The sequence below is a fragment of the Cyrtonyx montezumae genome, unplaced genomic scaffold, assembly GCF_038088225.1.
Source record: "Cyrtonyx montezumae isolate F1298 unplaced genomic scaffold, pur_monq_1.0 scaffold_3, whole genome shotgun sequence".
Lineage (NCBI taxonomy): Eukaryota > Metazoa > Chordata > Aves > Galliformes > Odontophoridae > Cyrtonyx > Cyrtonyx montezumae.
Genome location: NW_027072034.1, coordinates 76,676,746 through 76,695,218, shown reverse-complemented (window position 1 = coordinate 76,695,218; position 18,473 = coordinate 76,676,746). Strand labels below are relative to the sequence as shown.

The 18,473-nt window shown below is 39.7% G+C and overlaps 2 protein-coding genes across 2 annotated transcripts in view; one reads left to right on the top strand and one right to left on the bottom strand.

Annotated features, from left to right (window-relative positions):
- The window catches only part of HHLA2 (HHLA2 member of B7 family), a 296,207-nt gene that overhangs the window by 28,207 nt on the left and 249,527 nt on the right, over positions 1-18,473 (top strand).
- MYH15 (myosin heavy chain 15) overlaps positions 1-18,473 on the bottom strand; it is a 42,859-nt gene that overhangs the window by 19,874 nt on the left and 4,512 nt on the right. The window contains exons 5-23 of the mRNA XM_065741975.1: positions 17,777-17,804; positions 16,844-16,937; positions 15,461-15,481; positions 14,763-14,855; positions 13,601-13,664; positions 13,408-13,506; positions 11,625-11,728; positions 11,077-11,215; positions 10,413-10,531; positions 9,608-9,757; positions 8,804-8,974; positions 7,521-7,700; positions 6,116-6,248; positions 4,179-4,246; positions 2,232-2,319; positions 1,891-2,008; positions 1,537-1,660; positions 728-864; positions 121-376 (exon numbers count right to left, since the gene is read on the bottom strand). Coding sequence (XP_065598047.1) covers positions 121-376; positions 728-864; positions 1,537-1,660; positions 1,891-2,008; positions 2,232-2,319; positions 4,179-4,246; positions 6,116-6,248; positions 7,521-7,700; positions 8,804-8,974; positions 9,608-9,757; positions 10,413-10,531; positions 11,077-11,215; positions 11,625-11,728; positions 13,408-13,506; positions 13,601-13,664; positions 14,763-14,855; positions 15,461-15,481; positions 16,844-16,937; positions 17,777-17,804 — 2,186 coding nt within the window. The remainder of the gene's footprint in view (positions 1-120; positions 377-727; positions 865-1,536; positions 1,661-1,890; positions 2,009-2,231; positions 2,320-4,178; positions 4,247-6,115; positions 6,249-7,520; positions 7,701-8,803; positions 8,975-9,607; positions 9,758-10,412; positions 10,532-11,076; positions 11,216-11,624; positions 11,729-13,407; positions 13,507-13,600; positions 13,665-14,762; positions 14,856-15,460; positions 15,482-16,843; positions 16,938-17,776; positions 17,805-18,473) is intronic.

The following is an 18,473-nucleotide window of genomic DNA, read 5'->3' as shown; positions in this document are numbered from 1 at the left end:
CTTTTTGGCAGGACGTAGACAAGACCAACATCTTATTTTAGCTGAACTGAAACATCATAATGGTCTGTCCTTTGATCTTGAGAGAACATCTAATGAATACATAAGTATACATCTACTCACAGCTTGGAGCTGCAATAGCAAATCATTTTTTTCTTGAACTAAAGAGACTTGCTTTTCTTCAAGCTCCTTTCTCCTTGCTTCAGATTTTTCCAGGGCTTCCTTCAGTTTCAAGAACTCTTCCTTCATATTAGCCATCTCTTTTTCAGTTTCTGCAGACTTCAGGAGAGGTTTGATCTTAAAGAAAAGCTTCATCCAGGGCCAATTCTTCACAGCCATAAAGGCACGTATATTCCACTGAATTACAAGAAGGGCATCCCTGTTCAAGGAAGAAAGCAAAATCCCCTAATGAACTGAGAAAATGAGATTTTTCTTTTTCATTCTCAGACAATTTTACAGCTCTATATTGGGAACTTGTTCTGAGTTCCAACATATGCAGATGTTTTCCGTAGCTCTTGACTTTCAGGGACATGAAAAATTTCCAAATCTGATATTCGCCAGAGCTACAGGTAACCAAGAAACAGTTGCTATTAGTGTTATCAGACATGCATGTTAAACCTTTAATTTAGGATTAGTTAGAGCCTCAGTGACTGTAATAATGGCTCTACTCAACATATAATTAAATGCTAATGACTGTTATCCGCTAAGATTGAAGGGGGTGACTTCATACCTGCGCTCCACTATCTTCTGGAACTCAATCCTCATCAGTCTGCCACGTGCCCTTGCTTGGATCATCGTTAGGATCTTTGCAAGTCTCTCATCCCTCATTTCTTCTAGGTGGCCCAGCAGACCAGCCTTGAAGAACACCTGGTACATACACAGATGACATTTGATGACAAAGATAATTTTCTTTCTAAGTACATCAACAGTTAGCTGTACAGACTCTGTAATTGCTCAGAAGAATGGTAATTTTATTGGCAGATTTTTTAAGCAAAAGAAATAAGATGATACTTGCATTAATAAGAAATAACACACTTGCATTAGGGACTGCACTGCTTCACAATTTCTTTAAAAGTAGGTCTCATCTTCCCTGTTTTGAATAAGCCAAACTGTTTTATTACCACGCTGTATGGTACATTTCAGCTGTAATAGGGTTCAGCGCAGGTCAGCTGAACCACAACTCCCCACTGTCAGGTCCCTGCTAATGGGATTGGATCACACAGCTTCATTGATAAAGCTGCAGCTGACCTCATGGTCCAAATGAGCTAGTATTTTACTGGGGAGCATGGAAACATCGGCTACTCTTGGTGTTTGCTTGTACCATTGTAATAAAAGCTTTGTAGGAGCTTAAGCTAGAGAAATCAAATTTCTCTAGCACAGTTTAACTTTGTTTTGTTTTTTTTTTTTATTATACTGCCTGTTCCTATATTATTAACTCCTCATTAATTGCCACTACCAGAGGTTGCATAGTGTCCTATTCTGCAAATTAGATCTATTGTGTTTTTCTTTTCAGTTCATTAATGATCTTTTTCTGGTTACCTTAGTGTGTCCAAAACGATACTGGTTATGGTCAATATCTAAAGATGCCAGTAGTTTTTCTGCAGCTTTTCTGCTATCCACAAACTTATCCTCTGGGATTGCTCCTGGATTCAGAATGCGGTATCTGTTAACAACAGAAGAGCAACGAATAAAACTAGCATAATGGCCTAGAGTAATTACCTACTTTGCATCTACACAGGCACAAGCAAGAGAAGAGTTCTGCCTTCCACGTTCAGGCAAACAGAACAGAAATAAACTAGAATGGAATAAAATATCTCAAATAAAAATGAGAAGGCATGCTTTACTTATTTTGTCTGTTGGGACAGGTCGGGAGACAATACAGCTCTGCATTACCTTTGTTTAAAGTCAGCATAAAGCACTCTGTTTGGGAAACCCTTACGGCAAATGCGGATGCCTTCCAGGACACCATTACAGCGAAGCTGATGCAACACAAGGAAAGCATCCATTTCACCTACAGGGGAGAAACAAAGCTAAACTTTTCCATAGGGCTTAATCTTCATTTCACCGAGGGAACTGGAAAAAAAATGTGAGGTGTCATCTCATGAAAGAGCAACAGCGTGGAATAAGGTGAACAACATAGACAGGATACATATACATTCTTGAGGGCTTGCAAGTAAATATTGGAATGACATTCTTAAAATAGACTGATTTTAAGACAGCTGTGTTATCCATACCTGGTGTTTTTGATTCGTTGGGGATAATGCAGCGTACGAAGTGAGGGGCTGTAGATTTTAGGTTAGTCATTAGTTTATTTAAATTTTCCTGGAACAGACATAAAAAAAATAGGCATTCAGCTTTAATGACTTTGTTGAATTTTCATCATTTATTTCTTTGGTTTCTTGATTAAGCTTATTAAGGTAATTTTTCTAAGTAGTCCTCAGTAAGATTATAAGCTTAACAAAACCATTAAAAATAAATGATTTCAAATAAATCAAAACATAACTTTACTGTAGGAATCTACATTTGTTTTAGCAAAATCTTAACAAGATGTGTTTTACTTACAGCCCTGAAAGTGTCACAAAGCACGTAAACAACCAGCCAGATGCAATATCATCCTGCAGAACATTCCTGTAAAGCTAGTGTTTTGTGCCTCTTTTTCTTACACTAACTTCAGGACCTATTCTTCTTCATGTAAAAGTATATGAAAAATGAGGATCCTCAGTAAGCTGTACTGCATTGATGACTAACTAAATTAACACATCACTGATGTTAAACCCTGTTTTGTCATAAAATATTACGGTGACCTTAATCATCGGGACTCTTCATATTTAAGTGCCAAATGACAGTTTTCATCCCATCACTGCTTAGTGACTTCATATCATCTTCTATGAGTATCGCATTTCTTTCACCTAATAAGACCGATTTGAACTGCATTTGTTCCTAGTCACTTTAAATTTCCCATATGCTCCTCATAAAAATTAGGCACTTGTCTTCTTGGACAAACATTTTTCCTTTATTAATCTGGTATCTTCCAGAGAGGCAAGAGATCCCCAAGCTCTGGGGAAAATGTTTTGTCCAGCATGGGGAAAACAGAGAAGATAAGAGGTGATATATATTATCATCACCAATGCAGACTGTTAAAAATGGAGATTTCTCCTGTGCCCCTCAGGATGATAAAGGAGACAAAGTGAGCTGGGTACTTAGCAGCTCCTTGTGTCCGCTATTAGTGGTCTATTAGTCTACCACCTGTGAACACATCTGTCAGCTACCTTTACACTTCTTCATTAGGACTCAATTTCCTGTGATTTCACTTCATGGTAAGTAACTCCTAACAAGATTAAATCATGTGACCAGGGGGAGATACCTACCTTACACTTGTTTTTCACCATTGCCCTTTTGGCGGGATCCCATTAGAAGCAGTAACAAAGTAGAAACTAGCAAATGACTTGTAATCAGTTCCAGGCCCAAAGACATGTACAGAGCAACAAGCAACAAAATAAACAATAAACAGCGCACATTTTGTGATACTTTCTCAAATAGAAAAAAGTTTTATCTCCTGTTTGCTTGAAGAAGAGAAAACAGAGCAGCCTCTCACATATGCAGTTTTACTAACAAGATATTAGGTTACTGTAATCACAGCATTGGAGGTGTTGAAAGGGATCTCAAGAGACCACCAACAACCCCCCCTGCAGATCCCTACAATATGTTGCACAGGTAGGCATGCAAATGGACCGTGAATATCTCCACAGAAGGAGAGTCCACAACTTTTCTGGGCAGCCTGTTCCAGTGCTCCGTCACCCTTACAGTAAAGAAGTTCTTCCAGATGTTGGTACTGAACTTCCTATGTTCATGTTTTAGGCCGTTGCTCCTTGTTCTATCGCTACACACCACTGAGAAGAGTCTGGCCTCATCCATTTCCCTCCCACCTCCCTTTAGATATTTATAAACGTTTATCAGATCCCCTCCCCGTCTTCTTCTCCCCAGGCTGAACACTCAGGTTACTCAGTGTTTCCTCACATGGAAGATGCTGTAGGCCCTTAAATAATCATAAGCCAGTAACTCAAGCCCCAAATCAAACTCTGATATTGGATTTCAGTCTCTTTTGTCCATTACAGTCCTCAACTTTCTTCACAAAAGCATTGTCTCAATTCTAACCATGAGGTGATATGAGGTAAACAAACCTTGTGTAATGAGGACACTGTTTGAAAAGAAGCACCTTTCTTGCGTTTCTTTTCTCCACCCTGGTCAGCTAAATAAAAACAGAAAGAAGTAAAAATCACAATTTGTATCTCAGTAAGGGGTGCAGATGGGAGCAAGGGGGACAGACAAACTATCCCAGTAGCAAAACTTCCTTTGAATGAAAGGCACATTTAACAACTTCATGGTTTCACAAGTTCAAGTATTGTACAAAAGCTTCTGAACATTTATGTATCTCAAGATAGCAGCAATCTGTCCACAGTCAGGATTTTTTTCAAAAGACTGCTGCAAGCTTTCTGGATTCAATTTTTGTTTCAGTTCTGGACATCACCACTTGTTACTCAGAAAGATCATAAATACAAATAAGGCAGAAAAAATATGTTAACAGCAGAGTGGCTTGTAGTTCACTAAGACCTATATGGGATAAAATGATACAGAATGAGAAAACAGTGGAAGAAAAGTAATGCTCAGTGAGAATTTGTGCTGTACATTGTACTGTACAGACGCTGTCTGCTAATGAGGCATGAACTCCTGTTGAGTACCTAGAATAAATAAATAGATGGAAATAAGTATTTATTTCGTAATTTTAGATACAGTAGCTCTGCATTGCCTGAATTTTGTTTAAAGCTTCAGAGTCAAAATCATGCAAAAGTATGCCAATTTTTGACATGACCTTTGTGAAGTTGTACAACACAAGAGCCTAGCATGACCCAAAAATGTACAGCAATTGCTGCAGTTTTCTAAATGCTGGACCATTAGATTATTCCCAGGAGGTCTGGCATTTTGTCACTTGCCTACAACAGTCAGCATTAAAGGAGGGGTGAAGAGTGCAATGTGTTTGATGTAATTATTAAAAATCCTCTCCCCCTTTTGAAAGCGACACTGCCAAGATTGGAAGAGGCTAATCTGGGCTGGCTGGTCTTTTCTCCTGATACCAAATAAAAGCAAGGTAGTAGTCTGACAGACAGGAATATCCACAGGCAAATAGGCCGTTAATAACTTGCAAGACTTTGCCAGTGGCATGATTTTTGTTATTTATATTCAGCTCCATCTCTTCTCCACATTATGAAGTCTGCAGTCTGCTTGCTTCCTCAGCAAGTGTCTTATGATTCATGACAACAACATCTATAGAGATGAGGTTACTAATAAATAGGCTGTAAGTGATTGCAACTTCAGGACATAAGAGCCACATCTTGGTAATGAATGCCAGTCTTATTTACTTAACATCAATTTTCTGGATGCTTGCTATTTGTCTTCTCTCCAACAAAACAGTTCTGTATAATGCATACAGCTTAAATGCATCTTCAATCACACACAAATCTTGTAACAAAAAGAAAAGAAATTCCACAAAAATAATAAAAATAACAACAACAACAAAAGACAATAATGACAGCAACCCAAAAGGAAGATGCATTTGTAAAATATTCTGCTACTTTGGCCAAGGTGGAATGATGTTTGGCTGCTTTCTCACCATTAATACAACAAAATATTTCAAATTTCACTCTAAAACTTCATGCTTCTTATTTAATTCAGGATGGCTAGCAAGGAGTACTGCAACGTGGGAAACAAGAGCTGTTTTTGTGCACAGGTGTTTATGCACAGAATGCTTTGTGCAACACCTGCCTCCATATCTCAACACCTGCATGCCCAAACACCCCCTGAAATGTTCACAACACAGACATTTCCTCGCCAAAATCGCTCAGAGGCACTGTGCATCTAAACGAGCTGAATTAATGGCCTACTTAGGATAACATGGCAGACTCCTACAGACGCTGTGAATGTCTAAATAACTAATCACTGCCTCATTCAGCACTGACTCAATTGCAGCTTATGGAATTCTTTTTTTTTTTGTTTCTTAAATGTATTTCCAAGCACACGTCTCAAAAATGAAAGAAGATTCATGTGAGCCAATTCTGCTTACCACTGTCAGCACCAACGTAGCTTTCAAACAGGCTTGCCAGGAGCCTGTTGGACGACTTCTGGAAAATACCTACTACAGTTTCATTCAGCGGGTCTTTGTTCTTCTCAAGCCACCCAATGATGTTATAGGGAACCTACGGCAAGGCATTGAAAATATAAACAGGAGGTTACAAGTGCTTTCCTTCAGAGTAGTACTTTGTGGCTGGGCTCAAAGCCAATGACATTTTGTGGAGTGCTGCTCTCAGAGCTGGAGCAGCCACTCAGTTTTTCACTACTTTCCACCCAGATCCTTGCATTCTAATCACTGAATATCTCTTCCTAATAACTGACATCTGAATCTTTTGCATCCCTTCCAAACTTTCTGTTCCCCGCAAGTCCTTGTGAACTCCACATGGCTGGCTGTAAAAATACCACATCATCAGTGTTCTAGGAGTCCTACCTAGCAGCTGAACTATAAAACACACAAGGAATAATTTCACTTTACAACAGAATACTACACTGGAATAATTAAGATTTTTTAACAGAAACATTATGCTTAAAATTCGAACTCTTGAACTTTGCCATAGCTGTGCTTAGTGGGAAAATATGTTCCATTTACATCACCACGTGAGGATGTTTTCTTTGCAGAATACATTAACATCTACAGATAAAGAGTAAGATGGGCATTACTACTCATAATAAATACAAAGTCAGCTTAAAGTTCAACTATACTTTGAAATTATCTTAAACCAGTGCCAGTTAGAATCCAGTTCTGATCTGTTGAGCCTACATATCAGTGTTAGTTTTCTTATAAATAAATAAATAATCCTATATCTCTCCCAAATTCTTTCTGCCATCTAGTCTGAAAGCAGCTTTGAAACTGGGCAAATTTTGGCTCAGATGTCACGGTACTGGATTGTATTTCTTTGCCCCGTAGGCAGCAGACCTGTTAACTAAACCTTCCCACCAAAATCAACCCCATTTCCTTCGGCTATACTGACACAGTGGTCTTAACATTAGTAAAAAATGGCATCCTTTTAAAAAACAGACAAACAAACAAAAAACTCCTTCATAAGACAGAGATGGCTTAGTTCATTTGTGCAGAGAATTGAGATGGAAAGTTTGCTGCTGCTGCTGATTTATCCTTAATCTGATTATAGGAAAAGTAAAAATGACAAAGAATACTTTCAGCAGTTCTCCTCAGTTTGTTCCCTGTATTTGTGTAGCCAAGGACCAGATGTCTTGGTGGCTGATGGCATCATACTGTCTGGCAATATTTATGCAGAGAGCAGGCATCTGCTCTTAGTCCTCACTGTTCCTGCGTTTCTCTTTTCAGTTTTCCCACTCTCCTTCATTGCACATTCCTGGCTAAACCCCACCTCAAAACCCTCTAATCTTATATATCACCTGCAAGCAGAGAAACTTACCGAGCCAGCATAATGAAGAAGTTCAAAGTGAGCTTCGTATTTCCTTTTCTTATCAGGCCTGGGCTTCTGCAAGTTAGGAGACTTGCCAAGATGATTGTCATAAAGTTTGGCTTTGAATGTCATATCTGTAGCTTTTGGGAACATACACTCCTCTTCAAGGATAGAAAGGATTCCCAATGGCTGTTGATTTAAAAAAAATATATATATATCACTGTTAGAAAATGTTTAGGCTGTCTGTAGCCTAAACATGGTTCCACTGATCCAGTGGAATTTTAAGCCTGCAAAATTTCTTCTCATTCTGAGGAGGAAATCTTTGAGTTAACATAGTAACCACACCTTTAGCAATCAGTAGGGCATTTCTGCCTTTGGAGGCTTTATGAGGACTTTCAGAAATGTTTCAGTTTACATTTCAAGACAATTGGACCAACCCATATGTTATTATTTGTCTTTCAGGGGAAGATGGACAAACTTCCTAAAACTTGACAGGGCAAAACGAGGAACTAGGGTGGTGTGCGTAGACATCCTAATTCTGGAGAAGAAAGTGATCAAATACAAGAGCACTTAATCATCAGTCTTTATACTTGAGCTGTTCCAAATGCGCTGTTATTGCAAGACTCAAAATGTCATTTTTCCTCGAAGACCAGCAGTTAGATGCCATGCTAGAAAGGACACCAGAAAGAGATACAGCAAGGGACATCTATCCCAGTCATGAGCATGTCCATGAGCATGCTCACGAGCAAGTGGAAGGAAAGGCATATCACATGCTAGGGAAGTGGTGGGAAGTTTCAGACTAGAAAGAACATGAAAACCTTTTCACTTCAACATGTACTGGAAGAAACAGAACCTCATGAGGAGAAGTATGAGGTACTTAAATGAAACATGTCGTTTACCCGGAAAAGCTGACAAATTATTTTGTTGTTAAGCATATGTGGAACAGAGTAAATGGGAGAACAGCAGGAACAGGGAAAGAAGTAGTAAAAAATAAGGAAGACAATATTGCATCATACACACACACACAGAAAAAAAAAAGAAAGCAAAAAACAAAACAAAACAAAAAGAAACCAGTACAAATTCTGATTGCTGTTGGCTCTGTGAGGCAAGCTTACTGAAATAAAAGGCAGGTAGCCACAAATGCTGATTTTCCTTTGATTTGCATTGCACGTAGAGTGGTGAGAAACCTGTACTGCTGTCTTGCTCTGTTCACTGAGACTTGAAGACAACGTCAGAGGTAGACCACGAAGAAAAAAAAAATCAGTAAATACACCCTAGCACCCTGTACCTACCTTCTCAATTAGATCAATACAGGCCTGCAGGTCCATGCCAAAGTCAATAAACACCCATTCAATCCCTTCTTTTTTGTACTCTTCTTGCTCAAGAACAAACATGTGATGATTGAAAAACTGTTGCAGTTTCTCATTAGTGTAATTGATGCAGAGTTGCTCAAAGCTGTTGAACTGCAGGAGATAAAAAGAGGAGCATTTGATCATGGTTAACTACAGCAAGAGTTCAGTGAAAGAGCAAGAGGGAAGCTGGCTATATCTAAAATCTTTTAAACACTGCCTGTTGAGCAACTACTGAGCATAACACTGAAGGGAAAGGAGGACAGAGTTCAGTAGCAGGCTTCTAGCTCCCTCATACCATCCTCTGGGGTATGAGGGTTTCCAGATTTGTTCAGGTCTCTCACGATGCACAAGCCTTTTCCTCAGCAACATGCTATCCCAGTCCTCTAACGCAGTGAAGTGCTTTTATCACATTTATTTATACAATCATGATACAAAAAGGAAGGAATACTACACCCTGAAGAGTATACTTTTTTCTCAAAAAGAGAGTGAGTACAGCACTAAAATTCAGCCTGAACAGTGCGGAATGTTGTCTTAGCTAAAGACTGACATCCCCTTAATCCCCAGGGACTATCAGCACGTCCAGCTGTGCTGAATGCTGAGTGTTGTCTACATCTATTCGTGGAAAAACCTTGCGAAGTTATGTACGCTTTTTACCTTCGGTCCACTTAGAAGAAATGTCCACTTGAGAGCTAGTACTTCATAACTATTATGTCCTTCCCCAAGTCCTCACACATTATTACTCACATCAAAGATTTCAAAGCCAGCAATGTCCAGGACTCCAATGAAGAACTGTCTGGGCAGCTTAGTGTCCAATGTTTTGTTGATACGGACCACCAGCCACTTGAACATTCGATCATACACTGCCTTGGATAAGGCCCCAACAGCATACAAAACCTAAAATACAAATTTCAAAATGCTACTACATACAACAGCACTCACTGTGGAACATGAGAATTTTAGTGCAGTAGCCTTTTTCAATCCCTACTTAGAGTTTAAGTCAAATATCACAGTTTTTCTTATAATTGCCAAGGCATATTTAATACAGTACAGTTTCTCTCATTATCTGTTGTGCATGTTTCATGTACGTACAAATGTTTACACAAAATGCTAGTAAATACCTTTTAGGAAAGAGCTAGACTGAAAGCTGCAAACGGTTTATTCTCTATTATTGCCATGACAAAAGCTTGTGGTCCTGATATCCAGCCATGATATCCAGAACTACTATGGGCATAGGGGAGTTCCGTGCTTATGCTGCTATTCAGTATTTGCTTCTAATTTGGAGGGATGCTAAGACAGGAGATTTGAAAGGGCACTGCTGATGTCTCTTCTTTAGCCTACAGCATACACACCTACACCTACTCTTTTCAGTGGTTCTCTAAGTGGTACTCCAAGTGAAAGGATAGAGAATGAAAACAGGTACAGGAGGATCCAATGTTCAAGTAACACATACATGCTAATGCTTCTAGCAGCCGTTTCAATCTTTGAGATGTCACAGAATCCTCAAGGCTTTTGTAATGGGTATCCAAACATTCTGATGGTTTCTCCTTACCTGTTCAACACTCTGACCTTTGGTCACATACTCATTTCCAACTTTCACTCTGGGGTGTAATAAACCCTTAACCAAATCAGAGGAGTTGATTCCCATTAGGTAAGCAGCTTTGTCAGCACCTGATCAGGAGAAAGAAGGTTTTAGTTGGATCTGAGCTACTACATGAAAACATACCTAGCCAAGAAAAAATGTTTAGTGTATCTGCTTCCAAGGAGAAGCTGAGACTTTTTTTTTTTTAATGTATTGTCTTATATGTGCCTGTGCAAGAAACACACTCAAGAAATTATTGTGGTTTAGGGAAAATCACAATGGATATAGGCAGCTGAAACAATACTATTCAAGGTGCTAGAGGATACAAAGAAGCAAAACCTGAAAATGTATAAGAGAAAGGTAAGGCAAAAACTTTGTACAACCATTTTGTTCAAGTGGTTACAAAAATGGAGTTTCATGTGTTGGTCTGACTGCATCTATTCACCTTTTACTAAGCAATGTTACTTGCCACTGTTCAAACTACTGCTAGAAATGAAAGCACAGCACATTTGGCTGAACAGTGGCGACACTGCACAAGGTAAAATCAAACAGGCTGCTTCTTCCTCAACACAGTGTATGATGCAGACCAGGATTTTGAATGTAAGGAGCAATCAGTGTTAGGTGTTACTCTTACTTTCAGTGCCATCAGCCTCTGCCTGCTCTTCTCTGGGTCGCTGTTTGAATTTCATGTTCCCAAAGTGCATGATGGCACCTGTGAGCTTGTAGGCACCAGACTTCTCATCTGGTACAAATCCCAAGATGTCCATGGCTTGCTGTGAAGAAAACAATTGGATATTTTGTCACTTGATGCTTCAACGAAAATGTCCTAAAATCTACCTTTGCAAGGCTGAGCTTATTAACCTGCCCAGGGGCATTATCTCATAGCAGCCCTTGAAATACCCTGAAGATTCAGCAGTAGCTGGGGAGCAAGGGGTCATCTTACATTTATTTAGTTTTATGCATCAAAAGTGTAAGAACATTGAGGCCATGGACATGTAGGGCAAGCCCAGATTCAAAAGCACCCTGGTTTATCAGATCTCATGCTTCATAATATGAATGCAGTTGAGATCCATTTCTGCTCCTATTTTATTCCAGTAGTTTCAGTGGAAGAAGTTGGGCTCCTGCTGTCACTTTTTATCCCACCATGCACCCAACCAATGAGTCAAATCAGTACAGGCTTACATCTGTTGCCATCAATTCTTCTCCATCATCCAAGTTGTCCACTGTAACTACTCCTTGGGAGCAAAAGTGGTAGTCATATGGGTTGGTGGAGACCAATAACATATCTGTAAAAGAACAGACAAGGTCAAAACTGCTGTCCATTCAGGATATTAACCCCAGAAAACCTGGAGATTGAAAGGATCAAATCTGACAAGCGTTCGTCTTATTGCAAATGTGCATGCAATGCTTTTTACAACAGCATGACAGCAACTGACTCTTTCATTCTACTTTCCTAGTCTAAAGACAAAGATTCAGAGAGTGAATAAAAATAACATAGGAATACCTTGTACATCTCTATTAAGCATGTTCTGCAGTACACTAAGATCATCGTTTCCTATTTTGCTCTACTTTCTCCTTTGCACAGCAGTAGGAATAAAAACACTGAGGAGAATAAGATCCTAGTATGATACATGACAGGAAAAATGAGGATGTTTCTCCTCTTTTATAATAAAAATAAATATAGGATAATAAAGGATTTCAGGACTCTTTGGAGAAGATTTGTGTCTCTCAGTGAACAGAAGTCTGAACATGGCTGCATTTCCTTCCTCTTTCCTTTTCCCTCACATCAAAAAATAGAGTTGTTTTCTGGAAAGCTAGCTGGCTCCAGCACTTCTGGCAGAGTCCTGCTTCTTTAAACCTACAGAAAGTTTCAGTCATGCTAGCAAGCAAAGCTCTGACCAAAATAGATGTCAATGTTTTATTTGTGTACACATGCATATTTAAGTATGTGTGTAAATATGCCTGCTAATATGCATATATATAATCATATTCTGTATATATGTTAGTTTGCTTTGTAGTCAGTATGACATGCATTCACTTATTTACATTTTTGTCTATATTTATGAGTACCTATGCTGAGCTACTAATGCACTGATGTACAAAGACACATTTCTTGTCTACAAAACAAAGCTACCACTGGTTTCGGTCTCATCAACAGCCTGCAGACACGCTCCTGTTGGCCAGGAAGGTGTGAGCTGTTGTGAAGCATACAGACAGCTGATGAGAAGGACCACGTTCTCCCAGCACAGGGATTAACAGAGGAATCCTACTGCAATGCTTCCTTCAAGTGCTTCCCCTAATTAATTAGGCCACATACAAGCTAAGAGGGTCAGGGACTTGAGCACACAGTCAGGATAAGCTTATCGGAAGTTTAATGTGACAATAGAGTGACTCTTCAGCGCATTTCATTAGATGTGCTAGATGTGTTTCTTAGAATGCAAATAAAAGTTGGCTAAACATGTTACTTAAAAGACCGGTAAAGGTTTTATTCAAAGCATCAGGAGATGGGAACTGGAAGACCTCATTCACTCTCTGCTCTTTTCTAGCCAGTGTTTGGAATGAAAAAAACAAAACAAAACAACAGTATTCTTGAAGTTGTATTGTCTCAAATGTTTTTGGAGGCGTAAACTTTTCCAGTTAGAGAGCTTGAATTACACAGAATCAGTGCGATGGTTTTTGACTGTATAATGTACATATTAAGAGTCCCATTTAATTCCCTTATTCTAATATGTAAAATCACCTCACTTTATTTGGTACCTGAATCAGTACACCACAAAAACATTTCCTTTGTTGCTGTGATTAGAACACCATGTTTAGCAGAGCGTGTCAGTCAGTGGAGGTTCAGATCTGAGAAGTGGAAGCTTAAGGGCCTCTCTGAACACAAGTTTACTACCTGGCTTCCCTTCAGCCACTCTATTCAGCTAAAAGATGGTTCTTGAAAGCTGTATATCCATGAAATGCTTACCCAGTAACTCCGGCTTCTTTCCTGATAAGATCTGGTAGAAAATGTGATAGTCTCTCTCACCCGGTTGCTGGAAAATCACTCTGGACTTCTCCAGTAAATCTAGTTGCACAGTGAGAAATTCAGTGAGAAATGTTCTCCGAGTTTTCATACGAGCAAGCATGTTTTTTAAAAGAGGAGAGAGTTTGGTGCTTACAGATCTCAATATCAGCAGATGACAGTTTGCCTGTGGTTCCAAAATGGATTCGGATAAATTTACCCTAATTCACAGAGAAGAATATTCTAATTAGTGAATACAGAGAGGGAAAAGAGAGGTTGTTACATGAAAGCAATCATTTAGATCAAAGAATTAGTTTATGCTAACTCCTTGGCTTTGCTCAGGCAGATTTCCAATGAGAAATACCAAACAACAATATAATAGTTTTTTTCCAAGCCTAAGTCTATACATACAGCTAAGTAATTAGCTTGTGGGGAAAGGATAATTGTGCACCTTTCAGTCACGCAGAGATATGAGAAAGCACATATTTTCCAGTTTCATATTGCAACTTTGCAGGAACGTGGGACATAGAAACAATAAGCCAATAAGCCTAGCTAGGATATACAGGCTCTCTAGCTCTCTCTTCTTTATTTGACTCTCCCTTATTAGCGAACCTGAGGTTTATGCTCCCTTAGTCAGAACAGTGCTGTGCTATTTACCCTTATTTGCCTGTTTATTCTGAATATTCATCCTAAAAAAATAATAAAATAAATCAAACTAATTTTCACTTAATTTATCATGCTCAAAGACATCAGCTTTTTTGAAATTAACTTGCATTCCAGCTTGAAAACTTACACCAGCTGGGTAGCTTCTCATAGATGCTTATAATCTCTGATTTTCTACGTGGCCCCTTCCAATTTCACTTTTAACCACATTTCTTAGGGAAAAGATGGGCTACAAACTCTGGCTATGATCCTTCATGCCACTCCTTTGGGATCTCTGAGCCAACACCAAGCAAATGAGACAGGGCAAGAGTACCCCAGCAGACTGATCTCCTGCAGGTCTAATGGAAACAAGGAAAGAGGCCTGAGCTCATGATCACACCAAAGAACATTCAGGGACAGCTTATTGAGCAAAAAGGTAGGTAGTGTGGGCCAAAGGTAGGAGAACTGCTGTTTGTGGGAGTCTGCAGAGTGAGAAGGTCTTGCTTTTTTCTCTTTATTCCCCTAAGTAGTTTTTCCTAGTCAGGTCCTACTATCTTATTCCTTCCATGTGAATTAAACCCAACCATTTTAGCAGACAAAAATAGAAGCAATTTATGAAAGGACTATGACAGAGTCATTATTAACTGGCCACTGTTGAAGATATGTTAGAGACTTACAAAACGTGAGGAGTTGTCATTTCTCAGGGTTTTGGCATTTCCAAAAGCTTCTAGGGCTGGGTTTGCTTGAATGATTTGATCTTCCAAGGTTCCCTAGAAATCAAGGTTGAAATACTCTTGAGAAACATACAGCTCACAAACTCACTTGGCTTCTGTAACTCAGTCTTGCCTTTCTTTACAGGCAGAAAGCCTCCTTACCACAGTGGTTTAGCCACACCAGAAGGCTGGCACAGCACGAGTGGTCTAACAGCACAATAGACAACTAGGAGGGCTTGAAAGGCCTCAGCAATTCAGCTGCTCTCTGCTGCTTTGCTTTAGGTTTGATAATTTATGCCATCTGCGCACAAATGGCATCACCATGTCTTCCTGTGTGCTACATATGGAGTCTCTGGGGACATCCATGTGAACACATAGAGGAGATGGACTGCTGAAGTTTGTGACAAGTACTGCAGTGAAATGCAGCAGTTTTGAAAGTGCTCAGAAATGGTAACGTCTGGAATTTTGGGGGATGAGAAGAGCATTAGCTTCTGCTTGCAAAAACTTTAGTTTGCAGAAGAAAACTGCAACTGCCTTGGGCTTCAGGGAACGCTTAACTGAGGGAAAACACGCAGAATGAAATTCTGAGGTTCATGGAGTGGAACGATAGCTGAACAGTGTTTCTGTATGGAAAAGGTAAAACAGCAAAGCTGATTACTTACCCCAGTTTTGGTAGCTGGTTGCTGTCAAAGGAAAAAAAAACAAAAACAAAACAACAGAGAAGATTAAAACCAAACCAACATGGGCACAGACAAGAAAGGCATCACAGAAGACAAAGATTAGAAAGATTAGATGTCCAGTTGGTGCCAACACACCAGAAGGGATTTCTGAAGCCTTACTTTGCATTCACCACACGACACAAAACAGCCAAGTGCAGTTCCTACTCAGCTTGTTATTTTAACCCCTAATCCAAACATCTGAGTGCCTTTACTCCAGAGGTGTTCCAGAAGAAAGCACAAGGTTGACTAACTAGACTGAGAAAAGAAGCTGGGACCAGGTGAAAAGCACTTACAAAAAGATGTAAATGCAGACAAGTTTTAGACAATTAAATCATGCTGCACTTGAACTCTTAGATCATTAGAAACAAAAGATGATGATATCAATGGTAAAATGTGACCTCAGCTGACAAATTACAAGGAGATAACAGATACTGCAGCTGGAAAATGTTAACACAACCGTTTCATGGGCACACATTTCAGACACCATTATGAGCATCTAGACCATTGCACATAAAAGGCTGGCTCTGGACCACTCAGTCATTTGCTAAGAGTGCATTGCAAACTTTAGATGAATGCATACTAGATTTTGGTGAGATTAGGAGAGTGTGCAGTACTCAAGAGTGGCTGAAATGTTGGTCCTTTTTCACATGGCTCATAGGAATCAGTTAATACACCGCAAAAGAACGCTGAGCCTTGAAGTGCAATGAAAAAGATAGTGAATAAGCTCGTAGCAACACAAGATAAAAAGCAACATGAACCAGCTATTCACTGTAACATTAGTGCTTTTAAGCAGCACAGCGCTTATCCAGAGGGAAATATAGGAAAGCTGATTTAAAATTCTTTTGTCAAAACACTCCTATTTTTGTGGTCATAAAAGGCTTTTCAACAAAACAGACATTTTGATGAAAGCTAAGCTTTCTTGAAGACTTTTTCAGGTGAAAAAAAATCAATTATTTTTCTTAATCTTCGTGGTCTCCACAACTTTTAACCAGCTTTGATACATCCTGAAGCATTTAATACCTGTGAAAATTAAACTCCTAGGAAAAAGCAGCAGCAACAAGCATTAGTTCAGAAACAGAAGTGATTTTGCAGCTCCACCTGCAGCATGGCAAATTTGGAAGAGCATTACTTTCCTATTTTCAGAACCATACAGTCTTAGTAATGTCATTTAGAAGCATCGGTATCTTTTCCCAACAAACATGTATCCTAACCATGCCTGCCGAGGTCCAGCACGTGGCCTAGAGTTCATGATGCAGATTTGAAATGTCAGTTGTGCACAGCAAAAATCAGGGAAGCCTGACATGAAACAGCCGCTGGCAGACTTACATTCTTTTTACCAGGTTCACCCAGGGCTGCCACTGTGGCAAAGTACTGGATGACCCGTTTTGTGTTGACAGTCTTGCCAGCACCAGATTCTCCACTATGGAAAGAAGGAAGAGAACATTAGCATTGCTCCACTGGCTGTAACTCGTGCTCTCAGCCACCCACCATCCCATCAGCTTCATGCCCTGTGCAGGCTTTTCTTACAGTCACTGACTGATTTCTGTAGCCTGTTTGCTCCTTTCAGTGAAAATCATGCCAGTGGCAACTTATGCTTCTTGAGATTGAACTCAGAAATCTCATACAAACCCACACATTGAGATTCTATTAAGGGCATGAAATTTTATTACAAACACCCACATTCAGTACCTGAGACATACCTCTGCACTGCTAATGGGTTAAAAACCAAAGGAAATCTGCAGCACTTTGCCTGCATTATCCGAGAACATATGTGAACTGTGGAGAGAGACACCATAGCTCTCCATTTTTCATGCTTGCCATTAAAATGCACCTCTTCTTTTCTGCCTTTCTCCCTACAGATGTGTCCACTCAGTGCTCTAATTATGTTTTACAGCAAGAACAACTATGCTGAGGAGGAGTCTTCTGTGCCTGAAGAGGGCAGACAGTAAGGCCAATCCTGGAAGAACTTATTTAACTGCCTGTGGAGTTGTCACCGTGCCCACTTGGAACGAACACTAAACAGAGATCAGAAACAGACTGGCCTCCATCAGATCAAATCCTCAGCTACTCCTTTCCATCATGACTCAAAGCAGACATCAGATGGCCAAAGTGCTAATTAATTGACTTGGATTAAGTTCCAGGCAATTTAGCTGAGATCTCAAGGGTCAGCTCCTATTTCAGGGGACTTTTTTTCTTTGATTTATTTTTGTTTTTGTTTTAGCAATAGAGTCTCAAATCAGTCAAAAGAGAAGCACTTACGTAATCAACATAGACTGATTTTCCCGATCTGTGGATGAAAAAAAATGAGACAAACTTAGTAGGCTGCACTTATTGCTTATTACCCTTGCAAATCAGCACCAACTAATCCAGAAACAGTCCTGAAAGAAAAGCATAGAATCACAGGAAATAGAGGTGGAAAAGTAAAAGTAAGCAGTGCCAACTGGACCTCGAATTTCCCTCCCGTGTTTTGTTCAAGTCAGTACTAAATATCTGAGTCATGAACATTCCCCTACGTCTGGGAGACAATAAAATAGAAAGTAATTTCCTGTTGGCAAAATGTTTTTTTTTTACTCCTGGGCAGGTCTCCACTCACACCTGACCCCTCTGCTCTGCATTACTGCACCTGCCCAAGCAATGCTACTGCTTGTTCACAAACCATTCCTCACTATTTATGTGCTACTGAGATAAAGTCTGAAAGCCTTCCTGCTGTTAATGGGCCTGAGCAGAATGAACGTTTATATGAACATTTTGCAATCAATGTGTTAACAATCTAGTTCAGCAAACGCCAAATAACACAACCTTCCAGAAGCACTGCACCTAAATTCCTCTTTTCTGCTTTAATTCCAAGCATCGCAACCAGCAACATATTAGGCAGCCTGGCGATATTTCACTTTTACATGATAAAAGAGCATCTCTCTGCAGCCACACGCAGACCTCCTCTCCCCCAGCACCTTCC